Source organism: Paramormyrops kingsleyae, chromosome 21 (assembly GCF_048594095.1).
Source record: "Paramormyrops kingsleyae isolate MSU_618 chromosome 21, PKINGS_0.4, whole genome shotgun sequence".
Lineage (NCBI taxonomy): Eukaryota > Metazoa > Chordata > Actinopteri > Osteoglossiformes > Mormyridae > Paramormyrops > Paramormyrops kingsleyae.
In genome coordinates, this window is record NC_132817.1 from 19,523,294 (window position 1) to 19,548,011 (window position 24,718).

At 50.3% G+C, this 24,718-nt stretch overlaps 1 protein-coding gene across 7 annotated transcripts in view; it reads right to left on the reverse strand.

Annotated features, from left to right (window-relative positions):
- Nucleotides 1-24,718, reverse strand: part of LOC111841055 (lysine-specific demethylase 4B-like) — a 40,969-nt gene that overhangs the window by 3,146 nt on the left and 13,105 nt on the right. For all 7 annotated transcript variants that reach the window (XM_023806535.2, XM_023806538.2, XM_023806536.2 and 4 more), the window contains 17 exons: nt 24,285-24,399; nt 23,161-23,354; nt 16,269-16,318; nt 13,945-14,048; nt 12,658-12,795; nt 8,215-8,411; nt 7,216-7,448; nt 6,877-7,127; nt 6,327-6,456; nt 5,656-5,837; nt 5,052-5,247; nt 3,423-3,499; nt 3,268-3,323; nt 2,836-2,944; nt 1,577-1,762; nt 1,201-1,389; nt 339-458 (listed from right to left, as the gene is read on the reverse strand). In XM_023806535.2, coding sequence (XP_023662303.1) covers nt 339-458; nt 1,201-1,389; nt 1,577-1,762; nt 2,836-2,944; nt 3,268-3,323; nt 3,423-3,499; nt 5,052-5,247; nt 5,656-5,837; nt 6,327-6,456; nt 6,877-7,127; nt 7,216-7,448; nt 8,215-8,411; nt 12,658-12,795; nt 13,945-14,048; nt 16,269-16,318; nt 23,161-23,354; nt 24,285-24,399 — 2,527 coding nt within the window. The remainder of the gene's footprint in view (nt 1-338; nt 459-1,200; nt 1,390-1,576; nt 1,763-2,835; nt 2,945-3,267; nt 3,324-3,422; nt 3,500-5,051; nt 5,248-5,655; nt 5,838-6,326; nt 6,457-6,876; nt 7,128-7,215; nt 7,449-8,214; nt 8,412-12,657; nt 12,796-13,944; nt 14,049-16,268; nt 16,319-23,160; nt 23,355-24,284; nt 24,400-24,718) is intronic.

Consider the following 24,718-nt stretch of genomic DNA (forward strand, 5'->3'; position numbering starts at 1 on the left):
TGTGTTAACCTGTGTTACCCGCTGTGTAAGGCATGTTCAAGCTGTGTTAACCTGTGTTACCCTCTGTGTAAGGCATGTTCAAGCTGTGTTAACCTGTGTTACCCTCTGTGTAAGGCATGTTCAAGCTGTGTTAACCTGTGTTACCCTCTGTAAGGCACATTTAAGTTGCTTTACCCTCTGTACATTGTATATGACAGGTTCCCTGAGGCTGAAGCACTCCTTTATTGCCCCCCCCTCTCTCTCTCTCAAGAAAGAGTAAACGGCATCTTTCTGACTGTAGCCCAGACACGGCACATGAGCACAGACACGGCACATGAGCACAGACTTGTGGGACCCACCTGGTACGCCTTCTGCATGTGGGTCCTGACGAACTTGCCCCTGCGCACACAGCCATCCACACTCTGCACGCTGATCAGCTGACCTTCCTCTGGGGGGCCCAGACACAGGCAATCCTGGTCCTGATAGTGGGGGAGGGAACAACAAGCTGTTTAGTTGCCCAACCAGATTACCGAGACTGACCTACAGCACACACTGCTGCATCATCTAAACAGCTAAAAGTATCACTCACGTAATAAACCAATACTTCTGTAAAAGAAATTAATTTAATAAAACATTTATTTCCCACCTCCTACCTGCAAAATATATTTTAAAAAATAGTCGGTGCAAATTTGGCAAACTTTACTAGCCAAGCAGCCAAGACGACCCACTTTAAATTATGGAGCTGGTTGCTCTCACAGAGAAAATCAGAGCATGGAAACTTCCTCGTGACTTTCCGCACTATCGGAGGACTCGCGGGCGGCCTGACGGGCGACTCCTGGAGTCGTGCCTTGAAATTCATTATCGGACTTAGGGAGACGCTCACGTCTGCACAGGAGCCAGAATAACCCTCCTTCGTTATGCACGGACAGCGACCATAAATTAAATTCTGTGACCTTTATGGCTAATCTTTTGCACCTGAAGCGACAGCTACTGCGATGAGGCTGAACTGACAAGGGGATGACGGTTTTCCAACCTTCTGGAAAACACCAGTCTATTACTACACGTTTCAGAGACACGTGAACCTGTTTTACTGAGGAGCGTACTTCAATGCGACCCCATCAGCGACAGAAAGGGGGCGCTGTATAGAGTAGACAGGTCATTTGCTATCGCAGTAGGAATTCAGATTTCATTCACGGAGTCTTGTCCGGGAGGGATGCTGACCAGGATGCTGTCGGGGTAGACGTTGTCACTGTAAGAGCCGTCCTCAAAGTTGATCTCGTAGAAGGTCTGTGTGGCCATGCCAATGACCCAGCAGGGGTAGTACCAGCCATCGCGGTTCCGGCCGACGATCCTCTGACCCAGCAGGAGGTCTCGGGAGGAAAGCCGTGACCTCGTCGAGTTTGATGCCCCCTACAGGCAGGAATGTGATCAGTCACATCCAATGATGCCCACTTCCTGTTAAGCATCTAAAATTTGTGTTTCTGCTTCAAAGTGATTTGTACAACTAAAATGCAAAGCGAACAAAAGCAAAGTCAGCCCCCAAATGCCCTGCCTGTCAAGGGCCCCGTCCACCTCTGTCTGGAACCGACGAGCTCACCTTGGGACTGCCAGTGTTGTGCTTGTGGCAGGTGACGGACGCGACATAGGGCCAATCAGCAGGCTGCATGAGCACTCCGGCGATGTGTGCGCAGGTCACATGGAAGGAGGTGGAGCAGTTCTCGTAGGAGCACTGGATGCAGGCACCACGGGTCTGTTTGGTGCTCTTGTGGCAGTAGACGCACTTCTGCGGGGGATTGGGGGGGGGGCACAGATCAACGTCATGGTAACCACCAACAGAGCACCTTCGCAGTGCTGCTACTTATACAGAAAGCAATTTTAAATAGTGACTTTCACAACAGAGTCACCCCAAGGTGACTCTACTACAACCTACTACATTCATACAGAATGGTACATGAAACTGGGAAAAACGGAAGACGAAAACTCTCGCTAAAAGTGTAGCCTGGTCTGGAAATAACAAAAACAAGCTGTGTGTTTCATACCAATTCGTGCAAGGGGCTCTGTGTGGTCACACAAGAGACAGGAGACTGGATTCAACTCATTTTCACTGCTTAGTTTGTGAGGCTTTTCGCAGAACAGCCTGTTGTTAATTTACTCTAAGGGCCTATAGTGGCTGCTGTTACTTAATACAGTAACACTAATTCCTTCCCACCTCCTGTGTCAGGTCGGGGGGGTATTCTCTCTGTAATCCCGTAAATACTTTCAGGGCCTGAGAGCAACAGGTGCCTTTAGACAGGTGCCTTCTAAGATTCCTGTGCAGGTGTGTTTATGTGTGTGTGTATAGGGGGAGTGGGGGGGCACAGAGAGGAAATGCCCCGCCACCTATGACAGAAGAGCTCATTCAAAGAGATGACCTGATTGGCCAACAAGGAAGACGCATACTAACACACAACCTCAAGCCCCCCCGTGCAAACACAGCTGTTTTATTGCCGGCGCAAAGCAAACACTAAATCATCAGTAACAGACTAAAACAAATCAACTGGTTGTAGTGCTTGTGCAAACGATTAAACCATTAGCCGTCATTAAGGATAATCGAGGCTTAACAGATGGAGCGAACCAACAACGCTTGCCAGGTCAACGCAATAATAAAAGTCTGCACTGGCTGTCTCACTTAAAACCACATACTGCAGCAGCATCTTTAACACGTAGACTGGTTTCGTTGTCTTTTGGGTTACAACCACAGAGGCCGGATTTCACATCCACCCCCAAGTGTGGCATTTAACTGCTGTTTCTGCCGTCTCAGAAGCACCCCCTAGTGGCAGCAGGTTATACGACACGCACGGCGACACAGGGACTAACCAGGTTCTTCCGCAGCTCGGGGATGGCGCTGACGTCCACCGGCTCCCTCTCCAGGGCGTTGACAAAGCGTGCCTCGGGGACGGCGATGGCACAGATCACGTGCACCCACCTGCAGGGAGTTTCCAGGCGACAGGTCTGTGTACACGGGTGGACGTGGGACTCTACAGAGCCAACAGCCTCTCCCATTAACAAGCAGCGCAACAGAAAGGCCCTCAAATCTCCACCCAGGGCCTCCAGCTCATTTACAGATGTGACAGCCGTCCCAAAAGGAAAAACACTGCCTGATCGCAACATTAAAAATTCAAGATTGACAAAGCTGCCGTCAAGACCAAGAGAAGCCATTAGCATCCTGTTCATGACCACGTGGTTTCAGTAGCACAAACTACACGAGAGCTAACACTGAGGTATGGGGGGGTTGTTGGGGGCACTGACCTCCCCTCGGTAGTCTTCTTCAAAGCCCCTCCTCTCAAATTACACAAGCAGCAGTCCTGGAAAGCCAAGCAGAGCCAAGGTCAAATCCAAATTTAAAATCCGGTTATGAAACAGAAAGAGTTAAGGTAAAGGACCATGCTTGGGGGTTTACTTACTACTGTCCATGCCGTAGCCACACAGCGGGAACACGTCCAGTCCCCAGTCAGATCATCTGGCTGGACGCCGTAACAGCCTGAGGAAGAGACAGCACTCGGTGAACAAGCATGCTCTGAACATGACACTGCCCCTACAGGCCAGGAGGTGTTACAACACCAACACCGCCATCAGCAGTTAAGAGACCGGTCACATCGCCCTCCCATTCGACAACGTGACAGTCCAAGGAGACTCCAGACCTAACAAGGCCTTACCAACAAACCTACACAATAAGCCTGCTTACTGGTGGAAAAACAACAGTCTGGGATGTATTCCAGGTGAGTTCCAGTCGCTCCTCCATTAAGAGACATAAGCAGAAAACCTGACGCACAAACTGGGAAGATTTAAAATAAATATTGAAATTCTGAGGAAAGGAGGAGGAACCTTAACAGCTGCCTTTCTTTGGCAAACACCTACAAACCAGAGGAGAACAGCACGAATCCACATTATATCCTCTGCTCCTTTGATTCCGTTCCCATTATCGGCATCCCAGGCACATTAGCACGGGCCACACCTTGTCCGGATAACAAATGCTTCCTCCCCCCGCCCCCCTTCCTGCCTCCCGTGGCTCAGCCCAGTTCCAGAGTTAACAAGAGAACTTAAGATAAAATTTTATTCAAGCCTGGACTTTCAGCAAAAAATTGACCGCGCCCCCTGCTGGGGAGCCTTCACCATTGCGCCACACAGAAGCAACATCCAGTCTCCAGCAGCCACGCGTCTGTCCTTCCACCATATAGACCAAGGTATATCATGCAACTTCCTGCTGTACATGAGGCACACGGGTATAAAGCAGCATGGTGTTGCTATAGAAACTCACGCTGCCCTCAGAATATATAAACGAAATAATCATTATGAAAGAAAAAAAAGCAAAAGACGTGTCGCACACAGAGCAAACGGCAAGACTCCCGCTCCCGATAAGGAGGCGGCTGAGGTCCGGGAGGAGGTCAGCAGGAGCGCCACTGGGAGCACACGCTCACTGCAGAGCCGTCAGGCTGCTTCCATCAGCGGCACGGAAGCCTACAGAGTCAGCTTCTCCACATCGCCAAGGAAACGGGAGTATGCAGGGAGAGGAGCCCGCAGAGGGGTGAGACGGGCCACGTCACTCCCTGGGGATCCTGACGCAACACACCCTTCGGAACGGGGATAGGCAGTGGCCATTGTGGGGGGAGGTGTCTTTGCTGCCAGTTGATATCCAGACTATGTCCACCTCTGCTCTTCAGAGCAGTGAAGATGCCACCACCTCAGAGCATGCCACTGCCCACACGGACGGAAGGGGCCTCGCCCCCGTAGACAAAGGCGGCCTCGCTCCCGGGAGCGAGCGGATTGGCTGACTGGGCATGCGGCACTGGTCGGTGGGGAACTGGGGTGCAAGACGGGCCAGAAATAGTCCAGTTCCAAGCCTGTGTTATTTTTCTCCCGAAACACCTCCAACTGCAACGCGAGTGTGGCTTCATCAGCCGGGGAGGGGGGGGCGGAAAACGCGATTTACATTTTGATCTGACGCACAACGTGAACACATACAACCCCGCGTGCCGGCGGAAGCTTCCAGGTGTGCGTCTGTGGGTGTGTGGGGGGGGCGGAGCCCGACTCACTGGCGTGAACCTGCAGGCAGCAGCTGGAGCAGCACAGCAGCACGCTCGTGCCGTCCTCCCCGATGTGCGAGTTGGCAGGCAGCGGCTCCATGTTCTCGGGCCCCGAGCTGAAGCACACCTCCGGGACGATGGGGCGGGTCCGGCTGCCGCTACGCGGGGGCTTGATGTCCGCAGTAAGGGCTGGGTCCTTGTGGGGCTGAGGGGGGGGCAGTTTACGCACATTTTACTTAGCAGACATATTCATCAAGAGAGACACAGATTCTCAAGGGTTAGCCTGCCCCCTAGAGCACGTGGGGGTTAAGGGCCTTGCTCAGGGGCCCAGTGGGATTCAAACCAACAACCTCCCCTTCCGACCAGCTGAGCTATGCACCTCCCTCGTCTGCATTTCTTAGACAAAATGTGTAATTATTTAGCATATGTGAGTGAGTCTACTTAAGTGTGTGTGTGCGTGTGTGTGCGTGTGCGCGTGTGTGTGTGCGCCTGTGCATGTGTGTGCATGTGTGTGTGCATGTGTGTGCATGTGTGTGTGCGTGTGCACCTGTGTGCATGTGTGTGTGCGTGTGTGTGTGCACCTGTGCATGTGTGTGCACGCACACAGACTCACCACTAAGTACGGGGAGAACAAGGTACAGATGGCACAATACGGTTCGATGGTGGCCACGGCCGCGTTGAAGCGGCGCTCCGCCAGGAAGTTGGGCGACCGGTTCTGCCACAGGTGACACTGCGTCACTGCCTTGTCCTCGCTCTGCTCATTTTCGCCCCCTCCTGGCAGAGGCGAGAATAGCTCTGGAAGAAAAATAAGAGGGGGATAGTTAAGCAGAAACCTTTTGAGGACCTGTCATGAAGTCACCTTTAAATTTCATGAAAACCCCCAAAGCAGGTCCTGCTTCATGGTACCGATGCCCAATTATACCGGAATAAAGGCCAAAGTCTGTGCGCTTCCCGCTGGAATCACTGTCTGAGCGGCTCCTTATCAGGCCGTAATTGAGTTACCCTTAAAAAGGCCGCCCATGTCACTTTATTTCTAAATCAGATTATTCAACTAAGTGCTGAAACACAACAGAAATCAGCAGGTCCCAGAATCGGGCTGCACATTCCTGCCCGACAGACCCTCGGTATTAGAAATTATGGGGAAGTGGCCTCTATTCACTCAGCGGAGTCAGGAGAGAGGTCTCCCCCGTAACTGAGGCAGAAATGGGTCACAGCAGGTCGGTTATTACGCATTTAATGCGAACGCAACGGTCTGGCCCAAGCACTGCCTGCAGCTGGGCTCACCTTCATCACTGGAGGCTTCCTGCTTGACGATGGAGAGGGGGGAGCGCCTCGGGGGTTTGCTGATGGGGTGTCGCCGGCTCTTCTTCACCTCCACGCCCATCTTCATCTTCGCATAGGAGGCTGGGCTGGCCTGTAAGGGGCGCACAGACCGAAAGGCACGGTCTCTTACCACGAACAGCCAATCGGGTGGCCGGCCTCCCCAGGGGAGGCGGGACGTGCCGCAGGGTGGGCTGTGACAGGTTCACGGTATTCCGGAGCCATAAGGCAATAGGCCAGCCCAGTGAACGCTGGCACGTCGCTAAACATTCACTCCCGTCTTAAAGGTACAGACACTACAGACGACGGGGTCATTACACAAAATTCACACAACATAAAATTTTATCATTATATTGTTACTTGTAACGTTTGGCTCATGCCAAAATACCAGCTTAAAATAGAGGTGGAGCAAAGTGGGCTAAAAGGATATTCCCGAAAGGAGGACTGCACTGCACTCCTCATGCTTTAAGTAACTTTAAGGCGTCATAAATCTCCAAGGAGCAACTAGATTCACCTGGATTATCTTCTCAGGTCTGCCCCCTGCTGGCTCATCGTTCTTGGCGAACTGCTCGAAGGCCTCTTGGCATGACATGCGCTCCTTATCAAAGACCACCTTCTTGGGGGCGGGCACGACGAATACCGTGGGCACCACAGACCGGGTCTCATCCGTCTGCATGTCACCCTCGCCTGCGGGCGGCGCTGTTGAGTCCTCCCCAGCCTTGGCCAGCTTCTTCTTTTTCTTCTTCTTCTTTGTCGTGCTGGGACCTGGATCGGAAATGGAGGCCTGTTTTCACATGGTGGTAAATGGAGGCATGGTCGAGCCCGAACCCGATCACCAGGAGCCCCCGCTCACCCGCCGCTGTGGCATCGCCACCTGCCTCCCCCGCTGCCTGCTCCACCTCCTCCCTCTCCATGGCCTCCAAGGCGGCCCGCGCCTCCCGCTCAGCGCGCTCCCTCAACCTCTGCGCCTTCCTCTCCTCCACCTGCCGCATGTACTCCACAGGATCCAGCTCGATGCCCTGCTCCGCCAGAACCTTTACCTCCTCCAGGTTCAGTCTCCGCAGCTGCTTCTTCTTCTGCAAGGCCCTGGGGATCAGGAGAGGGACATGTGAGGCCAGCGATGGAGACAGGGACAGGGGAACAAGTACAGAAAGACAGACAGGGAGACAGGGAGGGAGCGGGATAGGAACAGGAAGACAGGGGGTTAGGAACAGGGAGACAGGGAGGGAGCGGGATAGGAACAGGAAGACAGGGGGTTAGGAACAGGGAGACAGGGAGGGAGCGGGATAGGAACAGGAAGACAGGGGGTTAGGAACAGGGAGACAGGGAGAGAGAGATAGCGAATGGCAGAGGCAGAAAGGCTTAAATTATGGCCGTATGGCAACATGCAAAACCAGTGTGTGAACAACAGATCGACACACTGGTCAGTACTACCGACACAGGGGGGCAGCACTGAGCCCTTCAGAGAGAGTTTATGCTACTTTTACACTGGCTTCCATTTAGAGCAGGCCAGTTTAGTGACAGGGCCATGTTGGTCTGACTTCCGTAACCTGTAGTTGGTTTTGACATGAACCTGAATAGATCTAAGGTGCGTTTTGGAGGTAAATCAGACCACAGCCAGAGATAGATTCTGAGGGGGGAAGCAAGGCCAATTTTTTAAAGGATGTTCTCTGATCCCCCCCTTGTTGTTTAACCGCTGAGAAGGAAGAACAAAAATATCACTGGGGCTCATTATTCAAACCCCCATGTGGTCTGGTTCTGCATCCCAAGCCATTACACCTCCCAAAGGCGGCTTTATGGAATGCAGCTGGCAGCAATACAGGACGTCAGGCGGCCCGGTCCTCGTCCTCACCTGCGCAGCAGCTTCTCCCGGTACAGAACCCGGTTCTGCCTCCAGCGCTCCAGCTCGGCACTGGTCAGACTGGTGGGCTTCAAATGGTCCAGCACGGTGACGTCACGGCCCTGCTTCCACTGCTCGTAGCGGTCGGGCTGCAAGCAGCGAACGAACACGTCCATGGAGATCTTCACCATATCCTTGCGGCAGGTGCACTGCAGGAGAATAAGGGCACCAGCACTGTTAATGTCGAGGGGGGGGGGGGGGGGGGGGGAGGCGGCAACAACTGGTCGCTACTGGTGCAGGCGAAGGTCCACAAGCAACACCAACCATAAGTACCAGAGCAGACATTGCCCAGTGTCTGCCCGGCCAGCAAGATTCACGCTGTCCTTCAGGAACCTTCTAGTCCACCGCTATCCAAACGTCAAACTTAAAATCCACGCTTAAAACTGCCGCCTGAGCACCAAAACCAATTTTGCAGCCTGCCCTCATCCCCCTCCCCCCAAGACGGGCAGGGAGCCTGTTCCGTTCCGTTCTCCAGACCATTAATCTTCCACTGCGACTTGCGAGAGCGATGAGTTTCTGCTTGCGCCGTGGGCCACTGCTATTAAACTATAAGGGGGCAAACTGTATCGGCAGCAGAAATTAAAGAGAAGTTGCTATTAAGCAGCACGGTGCTCCAAACTTCGATGACCAGTAATAACGTGTCACTGCCCAATCCGTACCACACGTCCTCAGCCACCATGCCAACAGCTCACACTGAACACGTCACGCATGAAAGAGACCCTGTGATAGAGACATGTGACATAACCTGACCGATCAGCAGAGCCGTCTAGCAGGAAGTCATTCTGTTGGTTCAATATCCCACTGTGGCCTGGTGCTTACAAGCAGTCCGTGAAATGAACTTGACGTAGTGAAGAAAAATATTAAAGCGATCAGAATGGTTCATGAAAATGTCATGAAACGAAGCGGTACGAATCAGGCATCCACTCAAAAAACGCCGTAAAGTGGAATGCTGGGCATACGCAGATATGCAAAGAGCAAATCAGGCATGGACAGTTAGATATTTCACCAAGCAAAAGTTACCCGCAAATTTTGTCGGGCCCTGATCAGCACTTCTGGAGGCAATACAACAAATCCATTCAACCACCTTAAAAGGAAGCAATCCGGCACAACTTTGTTTAATGTTAAAAATAAAGTTTAACTGAGGATTTAACTACCATTTTTAAAACCATGTCTTTAACGCAATTTTGTGTTTTAAATGGCACTTAGGCTTGCTCGAGTCTGGGTATTCTAGACAGTACACTTAAGAATTGGGGAAAAAAAAGGACCACAATTCAGATCGGGATCGCAGTTGTGCACTTTAAAGATCGCGATATAACTTTTCGGGAATACAGTAAGGGCATATGGACTAGAGTTTAGATTCTCTGCCCGAGGCCGAGCCCAGACTTGACCCGACCCGACCCGTGGGCCGGGTCGGCCCGATATTTCCTGCCACTATCTTCGGGCCGGGCCGGGCCGGGCCATGATCAAGCATTTGTGTGTGTTTTTTTTTTTTTTTTTAAATCATTACTTAATTAGCCTAATTGGGTGGAGAGCTATGCCATAATTATAAATGTAGCTCCCTCCCGTAAGACACGAGCACAAGAGTCCTTTGCATTTAACTGAGCCGACGGTTTATTCGAAAGACAGTGGCTTCGTTATTATCATCATCATGGCAGACGTGAGAACTAAATACAGATACGGAAACACAAAATCAAGCACATTTACTTACAATATTAGCTAACAAACATTGAAATTCAAATGAAATATAAACATAAATAACAATAAAGACAGCTTAGAGAATTCATATACAGTTAACACGAACCTCAGTTAGCATTTACATGGCTAAATACAACAAACTTAACTAAAACTTAATTAACACATACCTCGTTGGCTGCTTACGGAAGGATTTAACCTTTTTCTTAACCCTTTACTTAAAGTTCGATGCCGAGCACACAAACTGGTTCCAGCAGCAAACGAACTGGATAAGTGAAAACGTGCTTTTCTTCTAAACGTGTCTCAATAATTGCGGACATCAGAACAACAGTTCCGCTATTACCTTAGTTCCGTTACTTTAGTACATGTTGTTATAGGCTTAGCATAATTAAAAGGTACAAGAACAACAATAAGAGAACAAATTTTTGTTTAAAAATATTCTAAAACTTATCATATTTATTAAATATGCCATCCAAAGTTAATTACTTGTTCATTTTCTGTGTTTATCATTGTTCACGTTTTTTTTTCATTCGGATCTATTTGCGATCCATTCTGAATAAACAAACAATGCAGTTTACATGCTTCGTCCTTGTTGCATTTTTCATTAAGATAAATCTAAACTAATTTCTGTAGTTCAAACAACTTAGAATTGTAGTTGAGAACGTCTGTTACAACGGCTCACGTATTAAAAAATAGTCGGGTTTAAATCGGGCTCGGGCTCATAATTACAGTTAATGTGTCGGACCGGGTCGGGCTCGGACACAAGGTGCACGGGCTCGGGTAGGATCGGGTTTAATTTTTTGGGCCCGATCTAAGCTCTAATATGGACTCCTCTGAACACAGGGGACAGCATGTTCTGTCTACCTCTCTCTCCCCCCCCCCTCCCCCCTATCGCTTGGAAAGAGGGGAGCAGCCCAGCGAGCCCAGCGGCAGTCACCTGATTAACCTGCTGCACCAGGCCTTGCCTAGGCCCCCCCCAAAGGTACCTCCCCCCTCTATAAGTACCAATTAACGACACCAAGCAGCAAAGGGAAGGACAAGTTTTCGTCGCAATCCCCCAAACGGCACACGACCCACCCTGGGCAACTACTTAAGGTGGGAGGGCGGTTCGCGGGGGGGGGGGGTCGGTTGCTAAATGTCCACCTCTCTGCACAGGCCGTCCTTAGGGCCAGCCAGCCCTCCAGCGCAGCAGCTAGCAGCCAATTCACGGAGGTTCGAGGCTGACGAGACCCAAGAGAACCATCTGTCTGGACTCTGTAAGGGCAAAGGGTCTCCGGACGACACCAAGACAGAGACAAGCTAAGAATGGAAACTAGAGGATGGGGGGGGTGACTGGAGGTGGACTGCAAGTAAAACACACCGGTTCCCCTGTATTAAATAGTCCCACTGTTCCCCTTTAATGCTTTTACACTCTCCTGCTGAACCCAGTATGATCTCGACATACAACTTCCATACATCAAAAGCGGCTTCAAAATAAAACCTCGTCGCGCCAACAGCTCGGCGGAATTAATCTAAGCATTTCAGAGGGAGCAAATATCTATAGATCATGGCAGCATCGTAGGCAGCGCTCGTGAACCATGCGTCGCGCTCGTGAACCGAAACGAGATAAATTAAGCACCCAATCCTCACTGAATGGCGGGGGCATTTAAATAACTCAGGGCTTTGTTAAAACCTACAAAGGCAGAAACCCCCCCCACCCACCCCGCAAATCAGGCGACTCATTCCAGATCAACCATTAGCATTAGCATGTGTGGCATGTAACGCAGCTCTAGGGCCAAAACATTACATTCATCACTGCTGAATTCATACAAGTATCAAGGCAGAACGACGAGTATTTCAGGGAGAAGAAAGAAACTGCGGAGACTTGCAATCATACAGGATTTTCGGAGACTTCTTCAACTCTGAGGTAATGACATTACAGCGCAAGATTTGAATAATCTGTGCTGAAGCATCAAAACCCTTCAAGAGAACCCCCACTTCTGCAGACCGACGTGCATCTTCTCATGCAAACGGTCCAGACTCGTCCCTTAGCGGCATACAAGTGTAATGAAGTCGAGAGCGAAAACAAGACGGCAGCTTGGAGTCAGCAACTGGGAAGCAATATCAGACGGGAGACGGGAGGCCCCATCAGACGGGGGGCCCCATCAGACAGGGGGCCCCATCAGACAGGAGGCTCCATCAGACAGGAGACCCCATCAGAGAGGAGACCCCATCAGACAGGAGACCCCATCAGACAGGAGACGGGGGGCCCCATCAGACAGGAGACGGGGGGCCCCATCAGACGGGGGGCCCCATCAGACAGGAGGCCCCATCAGACGGGGGGCCCAATCAGACGGGAGGCCCCATCAGACAGGAGGCCCCATCAGACAGGAGACCCCATCAGACAGGGGGCCCCATCAGACAGGAGGCCCCATCAGACAGGAGGCCCCATCAGACAGGAGGCCCCATCAGACAGAGGATGGGAGGTTTATGAACTTACAGGTTGTGTAAAAGGACGTTAAGTGACGTTTCACCAACCAGCTGAGTACTCTGTGACTCTATACTGAACTGGTTGGTTGAAACAAAACCTGGGTCTGGATTTGTACTTTCTGGTCCTGAACGTCCTACCTCTGTCTTGTAATGGGTTACTTTAGTGAGTAACCTCCACAGCACTGTACATAACTGTATAGGAATTGTGTGCTAATGAGAGTCATCATTCCCCACCTGAGTGGCCATCTTTCCGTAGTCGATCCAGCGCAGAGTGGCGAAGTTGGTGGACTCGGCGCAGTTGAAGCCGTGGTTGAAGCCGGCGTGGTAGCCATACGGAAACGTTATCATGAACTCTCCCTCCTCCTGGGTGATCTGGACCAGACAGATGGAGACACATCATACGTATGGAGACAGAAGTTTTCTGGATGACACAGACTTGATCGGAATGTCGCCGGTTTAAACCCCACGATCGGCAGAGTGACGTTACGGCCGGGCCCTTCAGTGACATCCGTAACCCCAAATGCTCCAGGGACTGGCTGCCCTGTTCTCAAAAATATACATCGCTTTAGATAAAAGTGTCTGTTAAATAAATGGAAACACACATACTTAGGCAAACGAGGATTGTTGGGGGTGAAATCTATTCAGCAGCGTCTGTTCTAATGCTGTCTCTCAAGCCGGGGGGGCAGTGATGTCACCCCACCATGCCCTCCCAGGCCCGATTTGTCCCAGCTGATGATGTTCATGCTCAAGATCACGATCGCTGACCCAGAGTCTCAGACACACTCTCCCCAAACAAATGATGCTTCCAGGGATCTCAAAGCCACTGAACAGGATGTGTTCTCTCTCTTTTAACGCCCCCCCCCCCACCGCTGCCCCGCCAGCCACCCTACCACAGAGGCTCCGCAAGTCTCTCTCCGTCTGCCAGCCCTCATCACTCGAACCCAAACCTCCGCTGGCTGCGTTTCAGCTACCTGCCCTTGGGCTCCATTTCACACAACTGAGAGCCGCATCGATTCAGCTGTTAACGAGTCTAAAGGCGCAAGACATAGCAGGTGCAAATGTGGCGAAAACGCTCTGGATGTGAATCTCAGAACAACTGCGCGCTGGTTCTGCTCATAAAAGAGGATTTATTTTCAATGTTCAAACCGTAGATCAATAGGCTGTAATCTCACAGTCTTAAGGTCGACTAGGCAGTTCAAGTAAGAAGCTGTACGGTGTTACCACTGACAACTGGCCAGATCAGGGCGTGTGTGTGTGTGTGTGTATATGTGTGTGTGTGTGTGTGTTTCCATCGCCTCCCCCCCACCAAAAGTTTTATTAGAGAAGAACGAACAACAAGAACCACACCATGCAATCCTTCCCAATCTCGTCTTGGATCACTAATACCGCCGTGTGCCCCCCCCCCTTATAGTGGCAGCGCAAAACAAAAAAAAAAGAAAAACAAAAATCACATACGAGGCTTTCCTAACGGCCACAGACAACCCCCCTCCCACACCTTGCCTATTCAGCCTGAAGCCATACCCGGTCAAATGGGATGCCGTACTTCTTTAGGATGGACGGGGAAATCAGCGTCATCTTGTGGCGCAGGAAGGCATCACAGCCTTGGGAGCTTCCGGGGAAGAAGCCTGTGATTGGGGGAAGGGACAGAGTAACGCCACCACATGACCAATCAGGTATTTTCCATGAGACACAGCTAAACAAACTTTTTTAAAAAATGCTTATTTGCATGCAAAAACATACGCAAATTAGTTAACCCAGGAAAATAAAGCTAGACTGTTCGCTAGATGGACTGACAGTAAAACGGACTCTTTGGTTGCATAAAGTGAAGACTGGATTCACTGGAGAAGATGCTGATGCTGGGAGAGGATGCTGGTGGCTGGAACTAAGATGGACAGAAGATGTCGCGGAAATAATCAGTATAGGCTTTCAAGAGGCTGAACTGCTTTCAGAAAGTCAGGCCTGTTGAAGCCCACCGGGTCACGGACAGTCAGGCACGACTAAACGATGACCATCCACAGACCGTCAACAATGCAGAAATGACCACACCTTCACAGTCAAACAAATATTCGAGACCTCGGACAGTTGTTGAATTGAATCTGGTTTCAATTTACTGCTCTAGTATGACGTGTTTCATAAGCATCAGCGTTGCTGCCTGCAGACTCAAGCTACCTGAAGTGGAGGAAGGTTTAGTTGGGTTTGACGGTTGAAGTGTGTTAGAAGTCCAATCAACAACTGACCCCATTCAGCAACTGACCCCATTCAGCAACTGGTCTCCCCTACTAATTTTTTAGTAGTCATCGGTTACAGTAACTTTGGCAACGGTGGAGGAGAGGGTTTAAGAATGCGGGGGGGGGCAACAATTAAAAACAATGGTCAGTTTATTGGAGCAATGAATGAAGCTGAACTAAATATTGGGGGTCTCCACGTGACAACCGTGGCTCCGAATGGGGTCGCTACGGTAACGCTTTAAGTAACCAGTGACATAAGGGGCCTCCGGCTGTCATCTGAGGGGCCCCTACCGGTCCGCGGATAGAGCCGTGCCGCTTCTCGGAGCTCCGCCAGCTCACCCGCGTAAAGACGCTGCCCCGCACGGCGCGGGCAACCACCGGAGGGTAAAGGGGAGAATAAACGAAACGCGACTGATCGGCAAGCGTGGGAGCGGGTGAGGATTAGGAGAGCGTAGCCAGCAGAGCCCTTACGGAGAAGGGGGGGTTGGTTATTAATCCTCATTAACGTGGGAAACACGCTGCGGATCACTCCCCCAAAGTGTTATTAAGCTCTCGCTCATCTCTCAGCCACAGCCAGCCGTGCTCCCGGGGAAACTCCGAGAGACGACGATATCAATAACGGGGGGGAGAGAGAGGACAGCATATCGCCGTGGAGCCACATCCAAGGCCCCCATGTGTTTCCAGGCACACGAATTGCAGCCTGATACAGGAACGGATCAAAAAAATAAATAAATACCAGGTTTGCCCTAAGACACAGCATCCAGGAAAGGCAGCACCGGGAAAAGCCAGGAGGCGGAGCCTATGGCATCCCAGAGTTAACCTGGGACACATTTTCTGGCGAGGTCAGCGTTTCTCAGCCCAATCCACAGGGACCGGCACACAGTCCATATTTTTGCTCCACCCCAGCTCCCAACCTCAGGACGCCGAATACCTGATACAGGGGTGATGGGAGCTGGGAGGAAGCACAAATCTGGGCCGTCTGGGGAAACGCTGAGCCGCGTATCGAAGGGGGATGAAACCGTGGGCTGCAGGGGTGAGTGCAGTGGCCACAGAAACGGGCTGAATTCTGGTAACTGATAGAAAGGCTCTCGGACTCCGGGAGCACGCTCCCCCCAGAGGGGCTCTCTGCGACCGGCAGTCTCGCTCGTCGGTGCGCTATTTATTACCCCCCCCCCCCCGAGTCCCGGCGCCACGCACGGGAGCCAGACGGTGATGTCACAGAGCCACACACCCCAAGGTTAGATATTCTGCGCTTAGATACCGTTGCTGCGGAAACGGAATCTGAACGAAGTGGAGCGTCTCCTCTGAACCTTCAGCATGCGTGCCCCCCCCCCTTTGATGAGTCAGCAGACTCGGATGCCTTTTCTTCCCGCCGTTCTTTGTTACTCCGGATTTTATTTATTTATTTATTTTACGGAAAGGCAGCCCACCCCAAGGTTACCCTGGGCAGGAGGAGCGAGACCCCGAGGCGTCGTAGATGGAGCCCCCCCGCACTGAGGGAACCCCGATAGCCGCTGGGTAGGGGGGAGACATCGCAGAGACAAATTATTCGCCAGAGCAGCCCCTGAGGAAGGGGTTGGGGTAAAGCAATAAAGGGGGCCGAGGGGGGGCGCTCACCTTTGGCCAGCCGCTCCAGTCGCTTGCCATGCTCTGGGGGAATGGTGTACCTGGGCGGGGGGCAGAGGGCAGAGTCAGTACGGGTGGGGGCACCAAGGATCAGATAAGGCAGAATCTCACAAAACAAAAAGGATCGAGAGATGGAGACGGCAGGTGGGAGACAGAATCCCGCCCCCAGATGAGAGAGACAGACACGCACATGCAGGGCCAGCAGACGGACGGCGAATCCAAGGGAAAACAGCCAGTGACACCGTACCGCGCCAGCTGGCCCCAGGTGACAACCATCACTGTAAATCATTTTAAGATACATCTCATTAAAACAATAAAGCCATCAAACCAGAAAGCCGGTCTACCACGGCGCCACAAAGCTTAACATTTAACTGCATTAGCGGCATAATTACCGCCGTGATTATTTCATCTACTACCCCAACCTCAGCCCCAGCTCACAGCCCCGATTTAGCGGATGCAAATTTTACCCTTAACTCCGCAAAGCCCTTTTTACACTCCCTGAATTTAAACGCACGCCCACACCAGGGATGTGGAGACGGACACCCACTGCCATCAACTGGAGGAATTGTGAACAACAGGGGAAAAAAATAAATAAATAAAAATCTTATCGATACAGACGCACTGAGCTGAACAGGGAGGGGAACCAAAGGAAGAGCATCAACACATTAACAGCCAAACATATGCACACACTCAAAGTGTTAACTGCTACATGTGGTTCAGTATAAGACACTGGCAGTCTGCATGTTACCCATCACTACATAAGGGGGGGAAAGGTGTCTAAAGCAGGGGGCCTCAATTATTTGTCCCTGAGGCCCGAAATTCCAGCAGCTAGACAAAGCCAAGAGTCACTGCGACCAAAACAAAGCCAACAGAGGGAACCTCCATCGATAAAATCTGCCAGCTGGGCCGGCAGTTCAACTGCGTTTCACCCCGGATGCAGAGCTCCAGTTGGGTTCCAGGGCGGTTCCAGCTTCACAGCCAGTGATCTAAGAGCTCGGCCACCAGCTTTTATACGGCTTAAATTAAGCATCAGTGCCTAAGGAGCCTCAGCGGGCGGCAGCTACTGACTGTGTGTGTCTGTGTGTGTGCGTGCGTGTGTGTGTGTGTGTGTGCGTGTGTGTCTGCATTGCTTGTTATAGGGTCACAGAGTCCCCAAAGTCTCTTTTAATCACCAGGCTCACAAACTGCACACTCACTGCGTTAAGCAGCATGACCGAGTCCCTCGCTGGAAAAAACCCAAAAGCCGCATCTCACTGGGCGTCTGAGTCTCTGCATCTTCTGTTCCCACAATAAACTGAACTTCGACAGGCCTCTGCCGGAATGCCACGATATAGATTCCAAAATATATCCACGCCGGTGACATGCATCGAAGCACCAAAACGAGATAAAACACGGAAAAATGACAGAAAGAGTAAAGCCAGCTGAACGACGACGACAGCACCAGACAAGTGTGGCTCAACGTGAGGGATTAATGCAGCTGAAAAAGGCAATAAGCAAGTTATCCTGTGAACCCCCCCCCCACCCCACGAGGAAGAATCACAAAAATATACATCTCTGCTTGCTGTCAAGATCCGTAGCTCAAAATTAATCAAAACCGCCCCGGTGAGCGGAAGGACGAACCCAGCATATGAATGTGTGTCAGACAGCTGTGCAGGGCTGGGGCGCCGGGGAAAGACAAACAGCAGGCCAAGGAGGGCAGGAGAGGTAATGAAGCGCCGATCGAGCCACATCCTGTCCGACACACACCCTAGGCCTCAGGGCCAATGTACAGCCTCAGCACCATTATAACCGGGGTATAATGAACAGTGTTTAGAGCATAATGATAATGTAATAATGGAGACTTAAAGCATGGCCGCTAATCTGAAGCGAGGGGGGGTTACTCTGCTTATGGCTCGGACTGAAACATGTCCCTACACACACCTGCACGGCTGCTAACAGCTTATTTATACAGAGGCCTCAGTCTTTGTTGTGGGCGCTTAAGCATGTCTGGGTGTATATACGGTGCACTCCATTCCGGTGTCGGTCCCTCTTTAAGCAACCCAGGCTGATTGCCTATGGCGCCATCTTCTGGGCGGATGCCAACTTAGCAAGCTGGTTTCACAAAGCGTCCTACAGGGGGCGCTGATGGTGAAGCTTGCCTAGGGAGTATCATGGGATTCCACCGGTACTGCACCGGACTAGGAGTTGGGAGAGGGGGTCCAGCATATCTCATGGAACTGGGGCATTATTAATACACATTATGAATCTGAATAATCTATATACGCATAAAAGAATATATCCATGACTTTAAACAACACACAAACAGCTGCAGTATTTGACACAAGAGTGTTTTTATATTCAGTGAAATCAGACCGTTATAATGTAATTAACTAAGGTAATATTCATAACACATAACTTTATAAATATATAGCTTTATAAACCAAGAATCACATAACAAAAAGTGCTCAGTATTTACTGAAAAGTTAGCAAAAAAAACATGAAAATTTTGCTAATTCCACATTAATTTCAAACTGCATGGTAAGGTTAATTAGTGTATAGTACTGCAAGAATATAATATTAATAATCAGTTTAAGGGTTGCCATAACAAACAAATGAGGGCATTATGGGAAAATGGCAAAATCTGCCCAGAGAAGCAGACATCTAGTGGGTTAAAAAGTTATGTCACAGATCACATTTTTTTTTTTTTTACCAGTTTCATTCGTGTTGCCCTTTCAAAGTGCATTCCCAGTGCATTCCCAGTGGAATGGTGGATTTCACTGGTCAATAATGTGCGGTGGAAAGGATTTAAAGGCAGCCTGTTGAGAAAATGAGAATTTTCTACCCCCTTACCCTTCCCAACACGCAAAAACCTTGGTCAGTTAAGTGGATGAGGTAACAAAACAGAGGCTAGTTGCTGTGCAGTTACTAAACACAAATGACACTCCATGGAGAAGTTACACAAGCATGATTAAAATATCAAAAAGAAAAATAAATGCTTTAGACAATCCTATGCCCTTAAGGGGTAATTCTTTTCTAGTGAAAAATTGGACAGAAAAATGTGGACAGTGGCTCCCCCTACAGGGAACGTGCAGTAATTGTAGCTGTCTGCTTTGGCCTGTCTGTGTGGATCCCAGCTAGTCTTCAGAAGAAAAAAAAATACTGACTATAGACAATCTGGCAACTCCAACTCACCTTAGCATATTTTTGGACTATGTGCGAAAACACTTTTCCAAGGACAAAAAAACGGTTCAGTTCCAGTTCACAAATCTATTTTTGAATGGATCTGTGCATTTCCACCAAAAGAAAAACAGGTTCCAGACCAAAGAACGGTTCCCGTCCAGAACCAAGAAATGGTTGGTAACTCAATGGGAACTGTGATAACATCATGAATGGGTGTGTACAATTCTTCCAACAGGCATGAAACAAACATAGAGGTCTCAAGAAAAAACAAAGTATTTGGTTTTGATCTGGACATCAATCGAATTCCAAACTAAATGTGAAAGTACTACACAAAGGAAATGTAAACTGCATGCTGAGTTAGCAAAGGCTGGACATGTGAAAACGCGTCATCAAATAAGAAAAATTAAAACACCCACTACTGATGACGTGACAGTGCTGACTGCTGAGACTGTGGTCCAATTTCGGGTTGGCATCTGTTTCTGAAAGGAACTGTTTTGGGAACCGGAACAGAACCAATTATTTGCTGGTGGAAATGCACTACCAGAGAACCCGAAGGAAACCCCATGAGAGTTACTGACCATAGTGGTCATCAGCATGCTGCTGTGGGTCTGAACCACAGAGGGGACTACAGGGACACCCCCTTGAGTGTCACACAGGGGGCCTCGCTGGGACTTCTGGATAACTTTCACATTACATGCGTACTTCCTTAACCGAAATGCTACCCTACTCACCTCCACCTTAATCAAGCCATCAACTAGGCAGATAAACACCACCAGGAGGTCCAAGGCCCCCAAACAGTCCAGCGTGGCCATTTTTAATATGCCGCGAAGGCGTCTGGGCACGTAGGAGGTGATGAGTACGGGGGAACCTGCCAGAGGTCCCCCTCACAACTCCAGGCCGAACACGGATGGAAGGATTTCGCAGCCATCTCCAGACGGAGGCTGGAATATGTCCCGCGCTAATAATCCGTCTATAAATAAAGGCGGTGTGGGCGCCCAGGCATCCGAAAGAGGTCCAATTAAAAAGCCATGGAGGTATCCATGGCAACCAGCAGCCCAGCACTTGGGCGAGAAGGAGAGCGGTGTCGGGGCACTGACATGGCGACGGACGAGTCGGCGGTGACTGGTATCGGACACTGCCCACGCCGTCCCCGCCAGCCGACCTTCTCCACGCAGATCACGCATAGAGACATCGGGCACAAATTAAGAGTATGGGAGCACTTCCAGACAGTCCTTAAATCCATTCCAGGGAGTTTTTACCCAACCAGAAACTCCAGATGACAGGACGCAAGTAGGTGGTTCGATTTGGAGGGGCGCCGTGGTGGCCAGCAACAGTTATTACGGCTGATTCAGTGAGGCAATCACGTCACCCACCGAGTTTATAGTGGATATACCAACCCACACAGCTGCTAACCAATCACATGCCGGCACCTGCCCTCCACTCTCGTCTCCTCGTGAGGCGACTGTAAATTTATTCAGGGCCAAACAGATAATCTTGCATCACCCAATGAAAACACCCAACTTCTTAAAGACAGACATTGTGAGCTGGCGTTCTAAATGACACCAAATTATGCACAGATGCCATGGAGACGGCACGAACTCAGCAATGCACCTTTTCTGAATGCTATCTATTAGCGGTTTGCTTTTTAACACGGAACGCTAAATTCATCTTTTCATATCTGATCTGCATCGTGCCAAGTTGCTTTGAACAAGGTGCACGTGTGCAGGCAGACACACAAAGTGGTCTCTGTGAGTTTGTGGTCGGGGGGGGGGGGGATGCATTGGCAGGAACCGAGGGGGAGGAGGGGGGAGAAGCAAGAGCAGATGGCATGTGAGCAAAGAGTAGGAGCGGAAAGCAGGGACAGAATGAGAAAGGGGCACAGAGGGGGGAGTGAGCCGCGATCAGGAGCCCCCGCTAGGGGCCAACCTGCTGTTTGCACACACCCAAGCGGCAGAACTGCCAAAGGATCCATCGGGTCCAGAAAAACAATCACCCTCTCCGACATAATTCACTTAACTACTCGAGTAACTGAAAAATGGTTTATCTGACCACCTGGGGATATTACATTTAGTTAATTTTCCCCAATTCATTTAGAGAAATATTTTAAAGGGATCGAGCGGCATGCATGTTTGCAACGTGCTTCACTTCGGACAAAAGTTCTGCCAAGTGTGTAAATGTTTTCGTCTGACAAATCACAGAACAGCTACACAATAACGTGTGATTCTTACAAGCTACGACTGCACAGAAGAACAGATGCAGGTGCACATTCCAGACGGGACACCAGAAGCAGGGAACAGAAGAAGGTGTGGAGGAGGAAGAGTGAGGAGGCACCATGTGGATGGAGGAACAGGCCGACTGAAGGGTGGCTGCAGATCTGGAAAACGCAGCACACCGGACTTCCTGGTCACTGTAGGGTACGTGGCCATGTGCCCCGCTTGGCTTACCGCCATCTCACTCGTAATGCGCACACACACACCATGTGACCAAATCCCACCAATCCTGAGACACTAACAAAAGGAGACTCATGTTCTTACTGCTTTACGTGACTAAATCCCCCCACTGGGTTTGTCACATGACCTGGTTACGGGACCAAATCGGGGCACGAATCTGAGGCACATCACGCACATTAACCTCATAACTAGTTCCTGCCTGATGACACTTCACGCCCCTCCATACAGCACTGATAATAAAGCCAGACGACGAGTACAGCTAGAAGCGACAGCGTCACATGGCACTCTAGCGACCCCTACTGGCTCCTCACAGACATTGGTCGCATTCCTCCACCAAAATCCTCACGCTCTGTGTCATTGTAAATGCAGAGTTGTAAGCTTGTCTCAATACTGTAGAAAAGGCAAAACTACACACTGCCACCAGTCCAGTAGCTGGACAAAGCCCCTGTGCAGCATCACATTAGAGTCTCACAGCGGATGGGTACATCCAACGCTAAAAGGCGCAGGCGATCTTCAGAGAAGCGATCCAGCAAATGGCTGCAGGCCAAATTAAGCAACACGATTCAGGCCTGTTATCAGGATACACAGGAACAGAGGAGCCAAGCTAATGCAAAATAAAATGTAAAATGGAGACTTCACCTGAACCAGGGAAATACAGTCGAGTTGTCAGAACAACAGAATCACCTCAGAACATGCACAGTGAGGGGCGTGGGGGGGCGGAGCCAATTCACATGCCACAGGAGTCTGAAGCCAAGGTCCACAGGACTACAGAATACCTTCTAACTGCAGGCCATCAGGTTTGTGATGGACTCTCACCCATTGCCCCCCACCCCCAATTTTGAGATATAATCAACCCCTAACCAATGAGGTGCTGCTCTTTTTCCTTGTCCTAAGCCCCCGCACACAGGAATGCTCAGCTACCTACCACTTGCTCATCTCCTCCTTTGCAGTTTTTACATTCTGTCCACACTGCACTGTTTCTACCCATTTACTGTTGTGACCAGCTGGAAGGACATGCAGAGTAAGACTGCCATGCCATGGGGGGGCTGACAGTATACTCGTGAATCACAGACGAGAGAAGAAAGGGGGGGGGGGGAGGAAGAGATAGAGCGAGAGAGGAAGGTGGAGAAAGTCTGAAAGGACAGAGCTGAGAAAAGTGACAGATCGCGAGGACATCTCAAAGGAGGACAAACTAAGAAGGAAAGGATGATAGGAGAAGAGGTGAATGACTAAAAGGAGGAAAAGAGGAGTGAAGGGGGGGGGGGGTCACTTACCAGGACTTGGGCTCCCCGAAGTGCAGGTAGTTGATGCTGTAGAGGTCCATGTCCTCCGTGTGCCAGGCGAAGGTGGTCTTCCACATGCCGAAGTAGAGGTAGGGCGTGTTGACGCCCTCGATCACGATGCCGCACTCCTGCTCCACCATGTCCAGCAGGGTGTTCAGGTGGCCGATGTTCCACTCTGAGATGTCCTGTAGGGACAAAATACTGTAAACACACTCTCAGCCAACAGGAAGAATAGTACAGGTCAGAGAAGCATTTAACTTTTAAACAATAAATCTGGTGGTCAGCATTGGTTAGTGCTGTTTTATAAAAATCAATTTCTGACATGAGACCCTGACATGGCACACGTCAGGACATTTAAAGAATGGAGTACAACATTTCATCAGCAGATGGCGACAAAGCAGCATAACTGGCACTCTGACATCAGCTTCTGCTTGGAAGGTGAAACAAAAGCTTCAAAAATGTAGACAAACATGATTTACACTGAAAGTCAGCTGCCGAAATGAGCTGTAACTGACCGATTCTTATGACAAATTTTACACAATATTACAGATAATTACTAATGATTTAAAGTATATATAACTCCGATCACTGAAGGAGTTGGGGAATAGCGCAGGCGGCCAGTGGAAAATAGCAAACATTCACTTAAAATTACGTTAATTGGTTAAATTTCTTGTAACCTGGGATCTACGGTACACATGACCCAGTTTTGATTAAATCTGCAGTAGGACAGTTTTTTTTTTCCACCCAAACAGAAAACACCAGTCTTCCCATTTTTCCTACTGGTCTGAGCCACAATGCAGTATATTCACGCCTACCAGGACAGCATGACCCGTCAGCAATCCGTTTTTATTCACTGTACCACAACAGGCTTCACTGGCCGCCATGAAGGGGGGGGGGAGGGCACAGTGACGATTTCACCCGCAATCCGGCAAATACCCAGCCGAAATCTCATGCCATCTTAGAGCAACGAGAGGCAGGAGGTGTGGCCTGCTTGGGTTTTCCGTGAACCTCCATACCATGGAGGGGAATGGCGAGTGACATAGCGCAAGATGACGTTAGATCACTGGGGGCAGAACAAACGCACTTTACCCAAACGGCGGGATCCCCAAACTCACCGCGTCGTACAGGGAGCCACTGATGTCAGCACCATAGATGGGTGAAACAAATGTCAAGTTTTTCCAGTACTTCCTCTCCAGGTCATCAAAGTCTTTATGCCGGGGGGTACAGTACCTAAGGAAAGCAGACCGGTCAGGAAAACTCTGCAAACAGGCCTGCGGTTGTAAGATCCTCTGGTCTAAACACCCATGGGATGGAGTCGCGGCTCTGAGGCTGGGGAGGTGAGTGCACAACCATGTGGAGGGTACAGGAAGTTAGTTTCAAGGAGAAATTACATTTATACAGAGGCAATTCTAGGGACACCGGGGGCCCTAGAACTCCATGGGGCCCTCCGACAGGCACCCCGGCCGACATGGCAAAACTTATGGCCATTATTTTAGCGCAAAGTCTAAATTATTAATATGAACAAAGAAAACTTAATAAACGCAATTCA